The sequence below is a fragment of the Bufo gargarizans genome, chromosome 5, assembly GCF_014858855.1.
Source record: "Bufo gargarizans isolate SCDJY-AF-19 chromosome 5, ASM1485885v1, whole genome shotgun sequence".
NCBI lineage: Eukaryota > Metazoa > Chordata > Amphibia > Anura > Bufonidae > Bufo > Bufo gargarizans.
Window position 1 is genome coordinate 462,582,205 of NC_058084.1, and position 19,913 is coordinate 462,602,117.

The following is a 19,913-nucleotide window of genomic DNA, read 5'->3' on the forward strand; positions in this document are numbered from 1 at the left end:
GCTAAATTGGGAATTGTATTTCAACCCAGAACAAGAAATGTGCTTGAACGGACACTAAATAACTCGCCCAGCTACAGCACTAAGGACAGATTTAGCGGGATATAAATTTGAGGCCTAGTATTTAGGCGCTGGGTGACAGGTATGGGTTTAGTGCCAGAATTAGACTTGGAAATACACAGTAGCGGGTGTGTGTGAAGTTATTCTGAATGACCCAATGTGCACCTTGAATATTATATACCCTTTTAGGGATAGATTTCAAATAGCTCTGATATAGCAGAAACCACTAAATTATGAAATTGCTAAATTGGGAATTGTATTTCAACCCAGAACAAGAAATGTGCTTGAACGGACACTAAATAACTCGCCCAGCTACAGCACTAGGGACAGATTTAGCGGGATATAAATTTGAGGCCTAGTATTTAGGCGCTGGGTGACAGGTATGGGTTTAGTGCCAGAATTAGACTTGGAAATACACAGTAGCGGGTGTGTGTGAAGTTATTCTGAATGACCCAATGTGCACCTTGAATATTATATACCCTTTTAGGGATAGATTTCAAATAGCTCTGATATAGCAGAAACCACTAAATTATGAAATTGCTAAATTGGGAATTGTATTTCAACCCAGAACAAGAAATGTGCTTGAACGGACACTAAATAACTCGCCCAGCTACAGCACTAAGGACAGATTTAGCGGGATATAAATTTGAGGCCTAGTATTTAGGCGCTGGGTGACAGGTATGGGTTTAGTGCCAGAATTAGACTGGGATATGGCCAAAAAATAAACAGACTATTGCTGGTTAAATGCACTTGGTGTGACAGCTTCACCCTGATGTAGGCTTTAGCCAAAAAACAACCACACCATTGAGGGTTAAATGCACTTGGTGACAGGCGCAGCTTGCCCCTGATTTAGTATATGGCCAAAAAATGAACAGACTATTGCTGGTTAAATGCACTTGGTGTGACAGCTTCACCCTGATGTAGGCTTTAGCCAAAAAACAACCACACCATTGAGGGTTAAATGCACTTGGTCGCAGCTTGTGCTGGCGCACCACAAGACACAAAATGGCCGCCGATCACCCCAGAAAAATGTGACTGACAAACGGTCTGGGCAGCCTAAAAACAGTGAGCAATTGAGGATCAGCAGCTCAATGATCCACAGCTGCAGATCGATCAGTTAATCAAGTCCTTTGGAGGAGTTAATCTGCCTAATCTCGCCCTACTGTCGCAGCCGCAACCTCTCCCTACGCTAATCAGAGCAGAGTGACGGGCGGCGCTATGTGACTCCAGCTTAAATAGAGGCTGGGTCACATGGTGCTCTGGCCAATCACAGCCATGCCAATAGTAGGCATGGCTGTGATGGCCTCTTGGGGCAAGTAGTATGACGCTTGTTGATTGGCTGCTTTGCAGCCTTTCAAAAAGCGCCAAGAAAGCGTCACAAAAGCGCGAAGAAAGCGACGAACACCGAACCCGAACCCGGACTTTTACGAAAATGTCCGGGTTCGGGTCCGTGTCACGGACACCCCAAAATTCGGTACGAACCCGAACTATACAGTTCGAGTTCGCTCATCCCTAGTTACAATGTATCCAGATCAAGCAATCTGTGTGCTCCTTCCAATAGTTCTTTACCTGTGCTGAAACACTGTAACAATACCCTGCTGCTAATAGGCAGAATTTTCAGCCTCTAAATGTAACCAAAAGTGTTTCCATTCACTGAGGACGAGAGACCTTGAAAGCAAAAGGAGCACAAAGCTTGGCAGAAAGTTCCGCTTCATTACTAACGGTCTGGAAGGACCCCTTTAAGGCGGACATCTCTGCCCTTCACGCGGGGTATTTGTAGATTTCCCCCGAACTCTGCAGGGAGATGACAAGACGTGAGAGGCCTCCGCGCCTTCCTCTGCAAGGAATAAACATGGAAGGACGAGGCGTTCAGGAAACATCTCCGCCTGTCCACCTAATGACAGCCAGAGTGTCACTTCTATCCGCATCTGGGAAAGCTGGGTGACAACCAGAGTGTCAGTTCTATCCGCATCTGGGAAATCTGGGTGACAACCAGAGTGTCAGTTATATCAGCATCTGGGAAAGCTGGGTGACAACCAGAGCGTCACTTCTATCCGCATCTGGGAAAGCTGGGTGACAACCAGTGTGTCAGTTCTATCAGCATCTGGGAAAGCTGGGTGACAACCAGAGTGTCACTTCTATCCGCATCTGGGAAAGCTGGGTGACAACCAGAGTGTCAGTTATATCAGCATCTGGGAAAGCTGGGTGACAACCAGAGTGTCACTTCTATCCGCATCTGGGAAAGCTGGGTGACAACCAGAGTGTCAGTTCTATCAGCATCTGGAAAAGCTGGGTGACAACCAGAGTGTCAGTTATATCCGCATCTGGGAAAGCTGGGTGACAACCAGAGTGTCAGTTATATCCGCATCTGGGAAAGCTGGGTGACAACCAGTGTGTCAGTTCTATCAGCATCTGGGAAAGCTGGGTGACAACCAGAGTGTCAGTTCTATCCGCATCTGGGAAAGCTGGGTGACAACCAGAGTGTCAGTTATATCCGCATCTGGGAAAGCTGGGTGACAACCAGAGTGTCAGTTATATCCGCATCTGGGAAAGCTGGGTGACAACCAGAGTGTCAGTTATATCCGCATCTGGGAAAGCTGGGTGACAACCAGTGTGTCAGTTCTATCAGTACATGGGAAAGCTGGGTGACAACCAGAGTGTCAGTTCTATCCGCATCTGGGAAAGCTGGGTGACAGCCAGAGTGTCAGTTATATCAGCATCTGGGAAAGCTGGGTGACAACCAGAGTGTCAGTTCTATCAGCATCTGGGAAAGCTGGGTGACAACCAGAGTGTCAGTTCTATCCGCATCTGGGAAAGCTGGGTGACAACCAGAGTGTCAGTTCTATCAGCATCTGGGAAAGCTGGGTGACAACCAGAGCGTCACTTCTATCCGCATCTGGGAAAGCTGGGTGACAACCAGAGTGTCAGTTATATCCGCATCTGGGAAAGCTGGGTGACAACCAGTGTGTCAGTTCTATCAGTACATGGGAAAGCTGGGTGACAACCAGAGTGTCAGTTATATCCGCATCTGGGAAAGCTGGGTGACAACCAGTGTGTCAGTTCTATAAGCATCTGGGAAAGCTGGGTGACAACCAGAGTGTCAGTTCTATCCGCATCTGGGAAAGCTGGGTGACAATCAGAGTGTCAGTTCTATCAGCATCTGGGAAAGCTGGGTGACATCCAGAGAGTCAGTTATATCCGCATCTGGGAAAGCTGGGTGACAACCAGAGTGTCAGTTATTTTCGCATCTGGGAAAGCTGGGTGACAACCATAGTGTCAGTTCTATCCGCATCTGGGAAAGCTGGGTGACAATCAGAGTGTCAGTTATATCCGCATCTGGGAAAGCTGGGTGACATCCAGAGAGTCAGTTATATCCGCATCTGGGAAAGCTGGGTGACAACCAGAGTGTCAGTTCTATCAGCATCTGGGAAAGCTGGGTGACAGCCAGAGTGTCAGTTCTATCAGCATCTGGGAAAGCTTGGTGACAACCAGAGTGTCAGTTATATCCGCATCTGGGAAAGCTGGGTAACAACCAGAGTGTCCGTTATATCAGCATCTGGGAAAGCTGGGTGACAGCCAGAGTGTCAGTTCTATCAGCATCTGGGAAAGCTGGATGACAACCAGAGTGTCAGTTCTATCAGCCTCTGGGAAAGCTGGGTGACAACCAGAGTGTCAGTTCTATCAGCATCTGGGAAAGCTGGATGACAACCAGAGTGTCAGTTCTATCAGCCTCTGGGAAAGCTGGGTGACAACCAGAGTGTCAGTTCTATCCGCATCTGGGAAAGCTGGGTGACAGCCAGAGTGTCAGTTCTATCAGCATCTGGGAAAGCTGGGTGACAACCAGAGTGTCAGTTATATCCGCATCTGGGAAAGCTGGGTAACAACCAGAGTGTCAGTTCTATCAGCATCTGGGAAAGCTGGGTGACAACCAGAGTGTCACTTCTATCAGCATCTGGGAAAGCTGGGGACAACCAGAGTGTCAGTTCTATCAGCATCTGGGAAAGCTGGGTGACAACCAGAGTGTTTGTTATATCAGTTTCTGGGAAATTTTTGGTCCTGCGCCAAACTAGAGTAGGGCCCCCCTTCATTCCTGTGTGGGCAACATGTGCCTCCGCTTAGGGATAATTAACTCTATTTTTTCCTGTCTATAAAGCAATTTTTATTTTATTCCAAAGAAATATTTTTTTTCGATGGAAGAAATTAGGAATTCTGGGCAATTTCTACTTTATTTTTAGTATTATTTATAATAAAGGCCATTAATCCCCAGGACACTTGCCCTTTAAGGAAAATGCCCATATATGGAAGACCTGATTCCACCCACGAGCTCTGTTGGTGCCTGTGATTGGTCAGAGGTTTCCTCGTGGGAGTCGCCCTTTGCATTCTATATACGTGTTATAGATGGTCCAGTACAGTGGGCCACAAACCTCAAACCACCGAGAGACCCTGCTATTAAGGCCCGGCGTGGGGAACCATTGGAATTATCATGTGGGTGCCAATGGTGTAGTTATGGTTATTGCACTGCCCCACCACTAGAGGGAGCTATAAATATGTGAGATTATGCAGGGAGCACAGCCGGTATCGCCACCTCCAGCTCTGTGGGGCGGTAGACTAGGGGGCATGTTTCTCACATACCTCAAAAAGGGTGACATAAGACCAGAATAGAAAGCAGCGCAAAGGGCCCAACTCCCCTGGTAAAGGAGCCACAGAAGTAAATTGTGATGGTGCTACTGACACAGAGGGGCAGAGGAAGGGAAAAGATTGGGAATATAAAGGAGAGGAGACATTGTGGGGACTCCATTTTGCTCTGGACCCCAGTGTTACCCCCCCTCAAATCAAACTAACTTTGTCCTACCATGTAGAGCTTCGCCATCTTCCTATTTGTGACATCTGCGACTTCGTCGTTGTCATCCCCATCCGGGAGATTCGGCTTCTTACCCAAAACCTGAAAAATACAAAACATATCATGGACTACAGTATAACGAATGCAGAGAGACTGATCATGTATTATCCTCCAGACACAGCCAAAGCTGCATTCAAAGTTTTGCAGGATGCCAGTTGGTTCCTGTCTGGATGAGATGCAGATTGCAGCCAGCCACTACCCTGCTGTGTACCAGCGAGGGGCACGAACCCCAAAACAGCTGCTGACTACAGATGAGTCTCTAGTTTGGCTGAATGACCTAATTTGCATATTTTTTTCCCATGGAGCATTGCATTGAAAACAAGTTTCCATACAGCATCTGGGTCTCTTCAATTTAGTACCAGTTCAGGTACTAAATGAGCATGGGCAGCAGGAAAAGCACTGCTGTGGACCATGTGCTGATCAGGTACTAAATGAGCATGGGCAGCAGGAAAAGCACTGCTGTGGACCATGTGCTGATCAGGTACTAATTGAGCAGGGGCAGCAGGAAAAGCAATGCTGTGGACCATGTGCTGATCAGGTACTGATTGAGCAGGGGCAGCAGGAAAAGCACTGCTGTGGACCATGTGCTGATCAGGTACTAATTGAGCAGGGGCAGCAGGAAAAGCAATGCTGTGGACCATGTGCTGATCAGGTACTGATTGAGCAGGGGCAGCAGGAAAAGCACTGCTGTGGACCATGTGCTGATCAGGTACTGATTGAGCAGGGGCAGCAGGAAAAGCACTGCTGTGGACCATGTGCCGATCAGGTACTGAATCAGCAGGGGCAGCAGGAAAAGCACTGTAGCGGAGCATGTGCCGATCGGGTACTGAATCAGTAGGGGCACCAGGAAAAGCACTACAGCGATGCATGTGCCGATCAGGTACTGAATCAGCAGGAAGCAGCAGGAAAAGAACCGCCATGGAGCATGTGCCGATCAGGTACTGAATCAGTAGGGACACCAGGAAAAGCACTTATGTGGACCATGTGCTGATCAGGTACTGAATTAACAGGAGGCAGCAGGAAAAGCAGTGCTGTGGACCATGTGCTGATCAGGTACTGATTGAGCAGGGGCAGCAGGAAAAGCACCGCAGCGGAGCACATGCAGGGGCAGCAGGAAAATAGGAGGTCTTGTAGAGTGAAAGTTAACAGAGATTTTAGGTGCAGCTTTGGCAATGACTGGAGTATAATAAAACACAAGATCAAGACAAGATCAGTTGAAGCAAAGTGATATATGGTGAGTGAGTTTGGTACCTCCAGCCTCCCCCCTTCGGTAGACCAAATAATAAATAAATATGTCTCCCACCATTAACCCCACGGTTTCCACTTATTTTAAGGACCGATTTCTCTTATCTCTCATCATAACAGTTCCTCAGAGCACATAAATGCAAGTTTTTTTTTTTATCAGCGAGGGCACAAAGTCCATGTTATATCTTGGCGTGGTGGAGATAAGTGAGGGCCAACCGGCGGCTGTTTGTTTTATGGATGACAGATGGCACATGACCGCCTCCATCACAGAAACAGCTTTATGGCCCCAAAATCGTAGGTACATAATGGGCAGTTAATGGTTCCCTCCCGTGTAATTACATGCTGGATACAGAAACATGAGTGCGAGGCTCAGAGAAGGAAATATCTAGGGGCGTCCTGTTCATTTTTGGTCCACTTTTATGAGTACCTGAACATGCTGCCCCATGCAACTATTATGGGGCACATGGTGAAAGAATGCTCGACAAGGAAATGCTGTTACGCCACTAGGGGGAGCTCCCTTCATACAATTTTTACACAAATCCCATAATAAAACCACTTACAAAGAGCTCCCCCTAGTGGTGGCTGGAGGCAGCCAGAATTCTAGCATGTGACTATAGTGGAGTGAAGAAAGCATAGGTTTTGGACCTCTGTGTGAGATAAATGATGCGCCAACCTTTTCAGTAGAGATAGGGTCCACTCCGATTTTTTTTTTCCCTATGGGGCCCTATGATTTTGGTGGATTTGACTCTTTCACCTTATAGAACACACAGGGGTCACAAGATAATAGGGCTCGACCTCACTGGCAGTCATGTGACCTGACAGTTGCGCTTTAACTGTGTATGCGCCATCTGAGCTCCCACAATGCACTGTGCCCTGGTCATTGCAGAACTTTTCTTTGTCTGAGCAGAGAATAAAAATATACTATATTATATATTAATATTTTCACAGATATTCCAGCAGTCGGACCCCCACCGTTCACATCCTCCGTCCTGTGGAGGTCAATTCTTTATTTTATTATTATTTTGATGCTATTTTTTGTTTTGTTTGTGTTTCATTCACTTTTATTTTACTTGCCGCCATCTTTCCTGCTCTGAGCGAGCGGGTTTGCCCCATCTTCTAGCCTCGAGACTCCGTATTCCAGATGCGGCAGGTAACTTTGGCGCTGGTCGTGTTTAGGGATGAGCGAACTCGAACTGTATAGTTCGGGTTCGTACCGAATTTTGGGGTGTCCGTGACACGGACCCGAACCCGGACATTTTCGTAAAAGTCCGGGTTCGGTGTTCGTCGCTTTCTTCGCGCTTTTGTGACGCTTTCTTGGCGCTTTTTGAAAGGCTGCAAAGCAGCCAATCAACAAGCGTCATACTACTTGCCCCAAGAGGCCATCACAGCCATGCCTACTATTGGCATGGCTGTGATTGGCCAGAGCACCATGTGACCCAGCCTCTATTTAAGCTGGAGTCACATAGCGCCGCCCGTCACTCTGCTCTGATTAGCGTAGGGAGAGGTTGCGGCTGCGACAGTAGGGCGAGATTAGGCAGATTAACTCCTCCAAAGGACTTGATTAACTGATCGATCTGCAGCTGTGGATCATTGAGCTGCTGATCCTCAATTGCTCACTGTTTTTAGGCTGCACAGACCGTTTGTCAGTCTCATTTTTCTGGGGTGATCGGCGGCCATTTTGTGTCTTGTGGTGCGCCAGCACAAGCTGCGACCAAGTGCATTTAACCCTCAATGGTGTGGTTGTTTTTTGGCTAAAGCCTACATCAGGGTGAAGCTGTCACACCAAGTGCATTTAACCAGCAATAGTCTGTTCATTTTTTGGCCATATACAAAATCAGGGGCAAGCTGCGCCTGTCACCAAGTGCATTTAACCCTCAATGGTGTGGTTGTTTTTTGGCTAAAGCCTACATCAGGGTGAAGCTGTGACACCAAGTGCATTTAACCAGCAATAGTCTGTTCATTTTTTGGCCATATACAAAATCAGGGGCAAGCTGCGCCTGTCACCAAGTGCATTTAACCCTCAATGGTGTGGTTGTTTTTTGGCTAAAGCCTACATCAGGGTGAAGCTGTCACACCAAGTGCATTTAACCAGCAATAGTCTGTTCATTTTTTGGCCATATACAAAATCAGGGGCAAGCTGCGCCTGTCACCAAGTGCATTTAACCCTCAATGGTGTGGTTGTTTTTTGGCTAAAGCCTACATCAGGGTGAAGCTGTCACACCAAGTGCATTTAACCAGCAATAGTCTGTTTATTTTTTGGCCATATCCCAGTCTAATTCTGTCACTAAATCCATACCGGTCACCCAGCGCCTAAATACTAGGCCTCAAATTTATATCCAGCTAAATCTGTCCCTAGTGCTGTAGCTGGGCGAGTTATTTAGTGTCCGTTCAAGCACATTTCTTGTTCTGGGTTGAAATACAATTCCCAATTTAGCAATTTCATAATTTAGTGGTTCCTGCTATATCAGAGCTATTTGAAATCTATCCCAAAAAGGGTATATAATATTCAAGGTGCACATTGGGTCATTCAGAATAACTTCACACACACCCGCTACTGTGTATTTCCAAGTCTAATTCTGTCACTAAACCCATACCTGTCACCCAGCGCCTAAATACTAGGCCTCAAATTTAAATCCCTCTAAATCTCTCGTTACCGCTGTACTGTTGTTGCTGGGCAAGATATTTAGTGTCCGTCAAAGCACATTTTTTGTTCTGGGTTGAAGTACAATTCCCAATTTAGCAATTTCATAATTTAGTGGTTTCTGCTATATCAGAGCTATTTGAAATCTATCCCTAAAAGGGTATATAATATTGAAGGTGCACATAGGGTCATTCAGAATAACTTCACACACACGCTTCTGTGCATTTCCAAGTCTAATTCTGTCACTAAATCCATACCGGTGACCCAGCGCCTAAATACTAGGCCTCAAATTTAAATCCCTCTAAATCTCTCGTTACCCACCGCTGTACTGTTGTTGCTGGGCAAGATATTTAGTGTCCGTCAAAGCACATTTTTTGTTCTGGGTTGAAGTACAATTCCCAATTTAGCAATTTCATAATTTAGTGGTTTCTGCTATATCAGAGCTATTTGAAATCTATCCCTAAAAGGGTATATAATATTGAAGGTGCACATAGGGTCATTCAGAATAACTTCACACACACGCTTCTGTGCATTTCCAAGTCTAATTCTGTCACTAAATCCATACCGGTGACCCAGCGCCTAAATACTAGGCCTCAAATTTAAATCCCTCTAAATCTCTCGTTACCCACCGCTGTACTGTTGTTGCTGGGCAAGATATTTAGTGTCCGTCAAAGCACATTTTTTGTTCTGGGTTGAAGTACAATTCCCAATTTAGCAATTTCATAATTTAGTGGTTTCTGCTATATCAGAGCTATTTGAAATCTATCCCTAAAAGGGTATATAATATTGAAGGTGCACATAGGGTCATTCAGAATAACTTCACACACACGCTTCTGTGCATTTCCAAGTCTAATTCTGTCACTAAACCCATACCTGTCACCCAGCGCCTAAATACTAGGCCTCAAATTTAAATCCCTCTAAATCTCTCGTTACCCACCGCTGTACTGTTGTTGCTGGGCAAGATATTTAGTGTCCGTCAAAGCACATTTTTTGTTCTGGGTTGAAGTACAATTCCCAATTTAGCAATTTCATAATTTAGTGGTTTCTGCTATATCAGAGCTATTTGAAATCTATCCCTAAAAGGGTATATAATATTGAAGGTGCACATAGGGTCATTCAGAATAACTTCACACACACGCTTCTGTGCATTTCCAAGTCTAATTCTGTCACTAAATCCATACCGGTGACCCAGCGCCTAAATACTAGGCCTCAAATTTAAATCCCTCTAAATCTCTCGTTACCCACCGCTGTACTGTTGTTGCTGGGCAAGATATTTAGTGTCCGTCAAAGCACATTTTTTGTTCTGGGTTGAAGTACAATTCCCAATTTAGCAATTTCATAATTTAGTGGTTTCTGCTATATCAGAGCTATTTGAAATCTATCCCTAAAAGGGTATATAATATTGAAGGTGCACATAGGGTCATTCAGAATAACTTCACACACACGCTTCTGTGCATTTCCAAGTCTAATTCTGTCACTAAATCCATACCGGTGACCCAGCGCCTAAATACTAGGCCTCAAATTTAAATCCCTCTAAATCTCTCGTTACCCACCGCTGTACTGTTGTTGCTGGGCAAGATATTTAGTGTCCGTCAAAGCACATTTTTTGTTCTGGGTTGAAGTACAATTCCCAATTTAGCAATTTCATAATTTAGTGGTTTCTGCTATATCAGAGCTATTTGAAATCTATCCCTAAAAGGGTATATAATATTCAAGGTGCACATAGGGTCATTCAGAATAACTTCACACACACGCTTCTGTGCATTTCCAAGTCTAATTCTGTCACTAAATCCATACCGGTGACCCAGCGCCTAAATACTAGGCCTCAAATTTATATCCCGCTGAATTTGAATACAATACATTGGGCCAAATAATATATTTGTTGTTGTGGTGAACCATAACAATGAGAAAAACATCTAGTAAGGGACGCGGACGTGGACATGGTCGTGGTGGTGTTAGTGGACCCTCTGGTGCTGGGAGAGGACGTGGCCGTTCTGCCACATCCACACGTCCTAGTGTACCAACTACCTCAGGTCCCAGTAGCCGCCAGAATTTACAGCGATATATGGTGGGGCCCAATGCCGTTCTAAGGATGGTAAGGCCTGAGCAGGTACAGGCATTAGTCAATTGGGTGGCCGACAGTGGATCCAGCACGTTCACATTATCTCCCACCCAGTCTTCTGCAGAAAGCGCACAGATGGCGCCTGAAAACCAACCCCATCAGTCTGTCACATCACCCCCATGCATACCAGGGAAACTGTCTCAGCCTCAAGTTATGCAGCAGTCTCTTATGCTGTTTGAAGACTCCGCTGGCAGGGTTTCCCAAGGGCATCCACCTAGCCCTTCCCCAGCGGTGAAAGACATAGAATGCACTGACGCACAACCACTTATGTTTCCTGATGATGAGGACATGGGAATACCACCTCAGCATGTCTCTGATGATGACGAAACACAGGTGCCAACTGCTGCGTCTTTCTGCAGTGTGCAGACTGAACAGGAGGTCAGGGATCAAGACTGGGTGGAAGACGATGCAGGGGACGATGAGGTCCTAGACCCCACATGGAATGAAGGTCGTGCCACTGACTTTCACAGTTCGGAGGAAGAGGCAGTGGTGAGACCGAGCCAACAGCGTAGCAAAAGAGGGAGCAGTGGGCAAAAGCAGAACACCCGCCGCCAAGAGACTCCGCCTGCTACTGACCGCCGCCATCTGGGACCGAGCACCCCAAAGGCAGCTTCAAGGAGTTCCCTGGCATGGCACTTCTTCAAACAATGTGCTGACGACAAGACCCGAGTGGTTTGCACGCTGTGCCATCAGAGCCTGAAGCGAGGCATTAACGTTCTGAACCTGAGCACAACCTGCATGACCAGGCACCTGCATGCAAAGCATGAACTGCAGTGGAGTAAACACCTTAAAACCAAGGAAGTCACTCAGGCTCCCCCTGCTACCTCTTCTGCTGCTGCCGCCTCGGCCTATTCTGCTGCTGCCGCCTCGGCCTCTTCCTCCGCCTCTGGAGGAACGTTGGCACCTGCCGCCCAGCAAACAGGGGATGTACCACCAACACCACCACCACCACCTCCGTCACCAAGCGTCTCAACCATGTCACACGCCAGCGTTCAGCTCTCCATCTCACAAACATTTGATAGAAAGCGTAAATTCCCACCTAGCCACCCTCGATCCCTGGCCCTGAATGCCAGCATTTCTAAACTACTGGCCTATGAAATGCTGTCATTTAGGCTGGTGGACACAGACAGCTTCAAACAGCTCATGTCGCTTGCTGTCCCACAGTATGTTGTTCCCAGCCGGCACTACTTCTCCAAGAGAGCCGTGCCTTCCCTGCACAACCAAGTATCCGATAAAATCAAGTGTGCACTGCGCAACGCCATCTGTAGCAAGGTCCACCTAACCACAGATACGTGGACCAGTAAGCACGGCCAGGGACGCTATATCTCCCTAACTGCACACTGGGTAAATGTAGTGGCAGCTGGGCCCCAGGCGGAGAGCTGTTTGGCGCACGTCCTGCCGCCGCCAAGGATCGCAGGGCAACATTCTTTGCCTCCTGTTGCCACCTCCTCCTTCTCGGCTTCCTCCTCCTCTTCTTCCACCTGCTCATCCAGTCAGCCACACACCTTCACCACCAACTTCAGCACAGCCCGGGGTAAACGTCAGCAGGCCATTCTGAAACTCATATGTTTGGGGGACAGGCCCCACACCGCACAGGAGTTGTGGCGGGGTATTGAACAACAGACCGACGAGTGGTTGCTGCCGGTGAGCCTCAAGCCCGGCCTGGTGGTGTGTGATAATGGGCGAAATCTCGTTGCAGCTCTGGGACTAGCCAATTTGACGCACATCCCTTGCTTGGCGCATGTGCTGAATTTGGTGGTGCAGAAGTTCATTCACAACTACCCCGACATGTCAGAGCTGCTGCATAAAGTGCGGGCCGTCTGTTCGCGCTTCCGGCGTTCACATCCTGCCGCTGCTCGCCTGTCTGCGCTACAGCGTAACTTCGGCCTTCCCGCTCACCGCCTCATATGCGACGTGCCCACCAGGTGGAACTCCACCTTGCACATGCTGGACAGACTGTGCGAGCAGCAGCAGGCCATAGTGGAGTTTCAGCTGCAGCACGCACGGGTCAGTCGCACTACAGAACAGCACCACTTCACCACCAATGACTGGGCCTCCATGCGAGACCTGTGTGCCCTGTTGCGCTGTTTCGAGTACTCCACCAACATGGCCAGTGGCGATGACACCGTTATCAGCGTTACAATACCACTTCTATGTCTCCTTGAGAAAACACTTAGGGCGATGATGGAACAGGAGGTGGCCCAGGAGGAGGAGGAGGAGGATGAGGAAGAGGGGTCATTTTTAGCACTTTCAGGCCAGTCTCTTCGAAGTGACTCAGAGGGAGGTTTTTTGCAACAGCAGAGGCCAGGTACAAATGTGGCCAGCCAGGGCCCACTACTGGAGGACGAGGAGGACGAGGATGAGGAGGAGGTGGAGGAGGATGAGGATGAAGCATGGTCACAGCGGGGTGGCACCCAACGCAGCTCGGGTCCATCACTGGTGCGTGGCTGGGGGGAAAGGCAGGACGATGACGATACGCCTCCCACAGAGGACAGCTTGTCCTTACCCCTGGGCAGCCTGGCACACATGAGCGACTACATGCTGCAGTGCCTGCGCAACGACAGCAGAGTTGCCCACATTTTAACCTGTGCGGACTACTGGGTTGCCACCCTGCTGGATCCACGCTACAAAGACAATGTGCCCACCTTACTTCCTGCACTGGAGCGTGATAGGAAGATGCGCGAGTACAAGCGCACGTTGGTAGACGCGCTACTGAGAGCATTCCCAAATGTCACAGGGGAACAAGTGGAAGCCCAAGGCCAAGGCAGAGGAGGAGCAAGAGGTCGCCAAGGCAGCTGTGTCACGGCCAGCTCCTCTGAGGGCAGGGTTAGCATGGCAGAGATGTGGAAAACTTTTGTCAACACGCCACAGCTAACTGCACCACCACCTGATACGCAACGTGTTAGCAGGAGGCAACATTTCACTAACATGGTGGAACAGTACGTGTGCACACCCCTCCACGTACTGACTGATGGTTCGGCCCCATTCAACTTCTGGGTCTCTAAATTGTCCACGTGGCCAGAGCTAGCCTTTTATGCCTTGGAGGTGCTGGCCTGCCCGGCAGCCAGCGTTTTGTCTGAACGTGTATTCAGCACGGCAGGGGGCGTCATTACAGACAAACGCAGCCGCCTGTCTACAGCCAATGTGGACAAGCTGACGTTCATAAAAATGAACCAGGCATGGATCCCACAGGACCTGTCCGTCCCTTGTCCAGATTAGACATTAACTACCTCCCCATAACCATATATTATTGGACTCCAGGGCACTTCCTCATTCAATCCTATTTTTATTTTCATTTTACCATTATATTGCGATGCTACCCAAAGTTGAATGAACCTCTCCTCTGCCTGTGTGCTAGGCCTAAATACAGACGTGGACAAAATTGTTGGTACCCTTTGGTCAATGAAAGAAAAAGTCACAATGGTCACAGAAATAACTTTAATCTGACAAAAGTAATAATAAATTAAAATTCTATAAATGTTAACCAATGAAAGTCAGACATTGTTTTTCAACTATGCTTCAACAGAATTATGTAAAAAAATAAACTCATGAAACAGGCATGGACAAAAATGATGGTACCCCTAGAAAACACAGAACATAATGTGACCAAAGGGACATGTTAATTCAAGGTGTGTCCACTAATTAGCATCACAGGTGTCTACAACCTTGTAATCAGCCATTGGGCCTATATATATGGCTCCAGGTAATCACTGTGTTGTTTGGTGATATGGTGTGTACCACACTCGACATGGACCAGAGGAAGCAAAGGAAAGAGCTGTCTCAAGAGATCAGAAAGAAAATTATAGACAAGCATGTTAAAGGTAAAGGCTATAAGACCATCTCCAAGCAACTAGATGTTCCTGTGAGTACAGTTGCACATATTATTCATAAGTTTAAGATCCATGGGACTGTAGCCAACCTCCCTGGACGTGGCCGCAGGAGGAAAATTGATGACAAATCTAAGAGACGGATAATCCGAATGGTAACAAAAGAGCCTAGAAAGACTTCTAAAGAGATTCAAGGTGAACTTCATGCTCAAGGAACATCAGTGTCAGATCGCACCATCCGTCGTTGTTTGAGCCAAAGTGGACTACATGGGAGACGACCAAGGAGGACACCATTGTTGAAAACGAATCATAAAAAAGCAAGACTGGAATATGCCAAACTACATGTTGACAAGCCACAAAGCTTCTGGGAGAATGTCCTGTGGACAGATGAGACAAAAATCGAAGTTTTTGCCAAGGCACATCAGCTGTATGTTCACAGACGAAAAAATGAAGCATATCAAGAAAAGAACACTGTCCCTACTGTGAAACATGGAGGAGGCTCTGTTATGTTCTGGGGCTGCTTTGCTGCGTCTGGCACAGGGTGTCTTGAATCTGTGCAGGGTACAATGAAATCTCAAGACTATCAAGGAATTCTAGAGAGAAATGTACTAGCCAGTGTCAGAAAGCTTGGTCTCAGTCGCAGGTCATGGGTCTTGCAACAGGACAATGACCCAAAACACACCGCTAAAAACACCCAAGAATGGCTAAGAGGAAAAAATTGGACTATTCTAAAGTGGCCTTCTATGAGCCCTGACCTCAATCCTATTGAGCATCTTTGGAAGGAGCTGAAACATGCAGTCTGGAAAAGGCACCCTTCAAACCGGACACAACTGGAGCAGTTTGCTCATGAGGAGTGGGCCAAAATACCTGCTGAGAGGTGCAGATGTCTCATTGACAGTTACAGGAAGCGTTTGATTGCAGTGATTGCCTCAAAAGGTTGCGCAACAAAATATTAAGTTAGGGGTACCATCATTTTTGTCCATGCCTGTTTCATGAGTTTATTTTTTTACATAATTCTGTTGAAGCATGGTTGAAAAACAATGTCTGACTTTCATTGGTTAACATTTATAGAATTTTAATTTATTATTACTTTTGTCAGATTAAAGTTATTTCTGTGACCATTGTGACTTTTTCTTTCATTGACCAAAGGGTACCAACAATTTTGTCCACGTCTGTATATGCCAATGGACTGTTGCAGTGGTGGCTGACATGAAGCCTGATTCTCTGCTATGACATGCAGACTAATTCTCTGCTGTCATGAAGCCAGATTGTCTGTTACGGGACCTTTCTCCTCTACCTGGGTTCTGGGCCTAAATTTATGAAAATTGACTCTTACAGTGGTGGGTGACGTGAAGCCTGATTCTCTGCTATGATATGAAGACTGATTCTCTGCTGTCATGAAGCCAGATTGTCTGTTACGGGACCTTTCTCCTCTGCCTGGGTTCTGGGCCTAAATTTATGAAAATTGACTCTTACAGTGGTGGGTGACGTGAAGCCTGATTCTCTGCTATGATATGAAGACTGATTCTCTGCTGACATGAAGCCAGATTGTCTGTTACGGGACCTTTCTCCTCTGCCTGGGTTCTGGGCCTAAATTTATGAAAATTGACTCTTACAGTGGTGGGTGACGTGAAGCCTGATTCTCTGCTATGATATGAAGACTGATTCTCTGCTGACATGAAGCCAGATTGTCTGTTACGGGACCTTTCTCCTCTGCCTGGGTTCTGGGCCTAAATTTATGAAAATTGACTCTTACAGTGGTGGGTGACGTGAAGCCTGATTCTCTGCTATGATATGAAGACTGATTCTCTGCTGACATGAAGCCAGATTGTCTGTTACGGGACCTTTCTCCTCTGCCTGGGTTCTGGGCCTAAATTTATGAAAATTGACTCTTACAGTGGTGGGTGACGTGAAGCCTGATTCTCTGCTATGATATGAAGACTGATTCTCTGCTGACATGAAGCCAGATTGTCTGTTACGGGACCTTTCTCCTCTGCCTGGGTTCTGGGCCTAAATTTATGAAAATTGACTCTTACAGTGGTGGGTGACGTGAAGCCTGATTCTCTGCTATGATATGAAGACTGATTCTCTGCTGACATGAAGCCAGATTGTCTGTTACGGGACCTTTCTCCTCTGCCTGGGTTCTGGGCCTAAATTTATGAAAATTGACTCTTACAGTGGTGGGTGACGTGAAGCCTGATTCTCTGCTATGATATGAAGACTGATTCTCTGCTGACATGAAGCCAGATTGTCTGTTACGGGACCTTTCTCCTCTGCCTGGGTTCTGGGCCTAAATTTATGAAAATTGACTCTTACAGTGGTGGGTGACGTGAAGCCTGATTCTCTGCTATGATATGAAGACTGATTCTCTGCTGACATGAAGCCAGATTGTCTGTTACGGGACCTTTCTCCTCTGCCTGGGTTCTGGGCCTAAATTTATGAAAATTGACTCTTACAGTGGTGGGTGACGTGAAGCCTGATTCTCTGCTATGATATGAAGACTGATTCTCTGCTGACATGAAGCCAGATTGTCTGTTACGGGACCTTTCTCCTCTGCCTGGGTTCTGGGCCTAAATTTATGAAAATTGACTCTTACAGTGGTGGGTGACGTGAAGCCTGATTCTCTGCTATGATATGAAGACTGATTCTCTGCTGACATGAAGCCAGATTGTCTGTTACGGGACCTTTCTCCTCTGCCTGGGTTCTGGGCCTAAATTTATGAAAATTGACTCTTACAGTGGTGGGTGACGTGAAGCCTGATTCTCTGCTATGATATGAAGACTGATTCTCTGCTGACATGAAGCCAGATTCTCTGTTACGGGACCTCTCTCCTCTGCCTGGGTGCTGGGCCTAAATTTATGACAATGGACTGTTGCAGTGGTGGCTGACGTGAAGCCTGATTCTCTGCTATGACATGCAGACTGATTCTCTGCTGACATGAAGCCAGATTCTCTGTTACGGGACCTCTCTCCTCTGCCTGTGTGTGTGCTGGGCCTAAATATATGCCAATGGACTGTTGCAGTGGTGGCTGACGTGAAGCCTCATTCTCTGCTATGACATGCAGACTAATTCTCTGCTGACATGAAGACAGATTCTCTGTTACGGGACCTCTCTCCTCTGCCTGGGTGCCGGGGCCTAAATATCTGAGAATGGACTGTTCCAGTGGTGGGTGACGGGAAGCCAGATTCTCTGCTATGGAACCTCTCTCCAATTGATTTTGGTTAATTTTTATTTATTTAATTTTTATTTTAATTCATTTCCCTATCCACATTTGTTTGCAGGGGATTTACCTACATGTTGCTGCCTTTTGCAGCCCTCTAGCTCTTTCCTGGGCTGTTTTACAGCCTTTTTAGTGCCGAAAAGTTCGGGTCCCCATTGACTTCAATGGGGTTCGGGTTCGGGACGAAGTTCGGATCGGGTTCGGATCCCGAACCCGAACATTTCCGGGATGTTCGGCCGAACTTCTCGAACCCGAACATCCAGGTGTTCGCTCAACTCTAGTCGTGTTTATCTTCTGAGGTTTACTCAGCTTAATGCTACTCAATATTGATTGTAGGAGATCTCCAGCGCAAACACTGTGACAAAAGCCACCCGGGGATCCGCCTCGAATGTCAACACTCCTTGTGATAGTTCCCATGTCAGTGATGTAATCGCCGCCATTCAAATTCCCAGGGAATAATTCTGCAGAAACAGATCTGCATATGGAGGATATGAGCAGCTGATGAATGCCGCCGGGCACAATGCCACATTATTGCAGAATGGATACGGCCCACGCCATCACCACCTTCCCAGCAGACTGGAGGTCTGAGGGTCAAGGGGGCCTGGCAGCACCAGACCTCTAGTGACCATGGATCTCCTTTAGCTTGCAGGGACAATTCTGGGACTATTCACTACACTAGACCACCAGGGATGCTGATTCTATCACCCTAGACCAGGGATGGAAAAACTGCGGCTCTCCAGCTGTTGCAAAACTACAAATCCCAGTATGCCCAGTCTGCCTACAGCTATCAGCCTACAGCAGGGCATGACAGGATTTGTAGTTTTACGACGCCGCAGTTTGCCCATACCTGCCCTAGACCACAAGGGCCTCTTTTTCTCATATGCTAGATGCTGATATCACCAGTAATGCACAAATTAATTCTTTCATTACTCTAGATTACCAGGGATGCTCAAATTTACCCCTCCACTATCCTAGACAACTATCAGGTATACTAACGTTATCCCCTTCACTGCTCTAGATCACCAGGGATGCTCAAATTAACTATGTCCACTTCTCAAAACCACCAAGGATGCTAGTCTTAATGCCTCCTTTACTAAGACCAACAGATATTCTCAAATGTACCACCCACTAGCCTAGACAACTATCAGGTATACTAACATTATCCCCCTCACTGCTCTAGATCACCAGGAATGCTCAAATTAACCATGTCCACTACAAAAAAAACACCATGGTGTCACGCCCTGCCCTATGGGTGTTCTGAAGAGATCTGTCAGAAGTGCTGCACGTGACTCCATCTGACAGTTTGTTTTGTTGTGGGTTTGAGCAGAATCCCACCTCCTCCCAGGTGTTGCTCTTTAGGTAATTGGTGAGGCTATTTATTCCTCTCTCTCCCTATAGCCTTTGCGGGTTGTAGTTCTGCCTTGTGTGAGATCTGAAGTTTGGTGGATCGTCTGCTTCAGCACATCTCTAGATAAGTCAGTTTCCCTTTTTCCTTCTGTGTCCGTTTTGACTAGGCCTCTAGGGAGACACTAGCTCCTTCGGTTGTTTGAAGGAGCTGGGTGCCTCTTTCCCCATTCCCTAGAGCTGAGGGTTTGGTTCAGTGTGTTTTTGTCTTAGGTACGTGGGCATGTGCATATCTACCATTGAGATATGCACATGGGCATAGCAGCTTAGGGAAAGTGTTTTAGGGATTGCTAGGAGGTCACCCCTTTGCTCCCTAGCTTTTGGGGCCTAGTCAGTTGTTTTGTTTGCTTTGCCGTGTTCTGTTTCCTTCCCTTATCTTACCTACCGTGACACAAGGATGCTAGTATTAATGTCTCCTTTACTAAGATCAACAGATATTCTCAAACTTACCCCTCCACTAGCTTAGATCACTACCAGAGATAGTAACATTAATCCCT

The 19,913-nt window shown here is 47.1% G+C and overlaps 1 protein-coding gene across 1 annotated transcript in view; it reads right to left on the reverse strand.

Moving 5' to 3' along the window:
- Positions 1 to 19,913, reverse strand: part of SCIN (scinderin) — a 139,822-nt gene that overhangs the window by 53,409 nt on the left and 66,500 nt on the right. Inside the window, exon 5 of the mRNA XM_044293273.1 lies at positions 4,910 to 4,999. Within this exon, the coding sequence (XP_044149208.1) occupies positions 4,910 to 4,999 (90 nt within the window). The remainder of the gene's footprint in view (positions 1 to 4,909; positions 5,000 to 19,913) is intronic.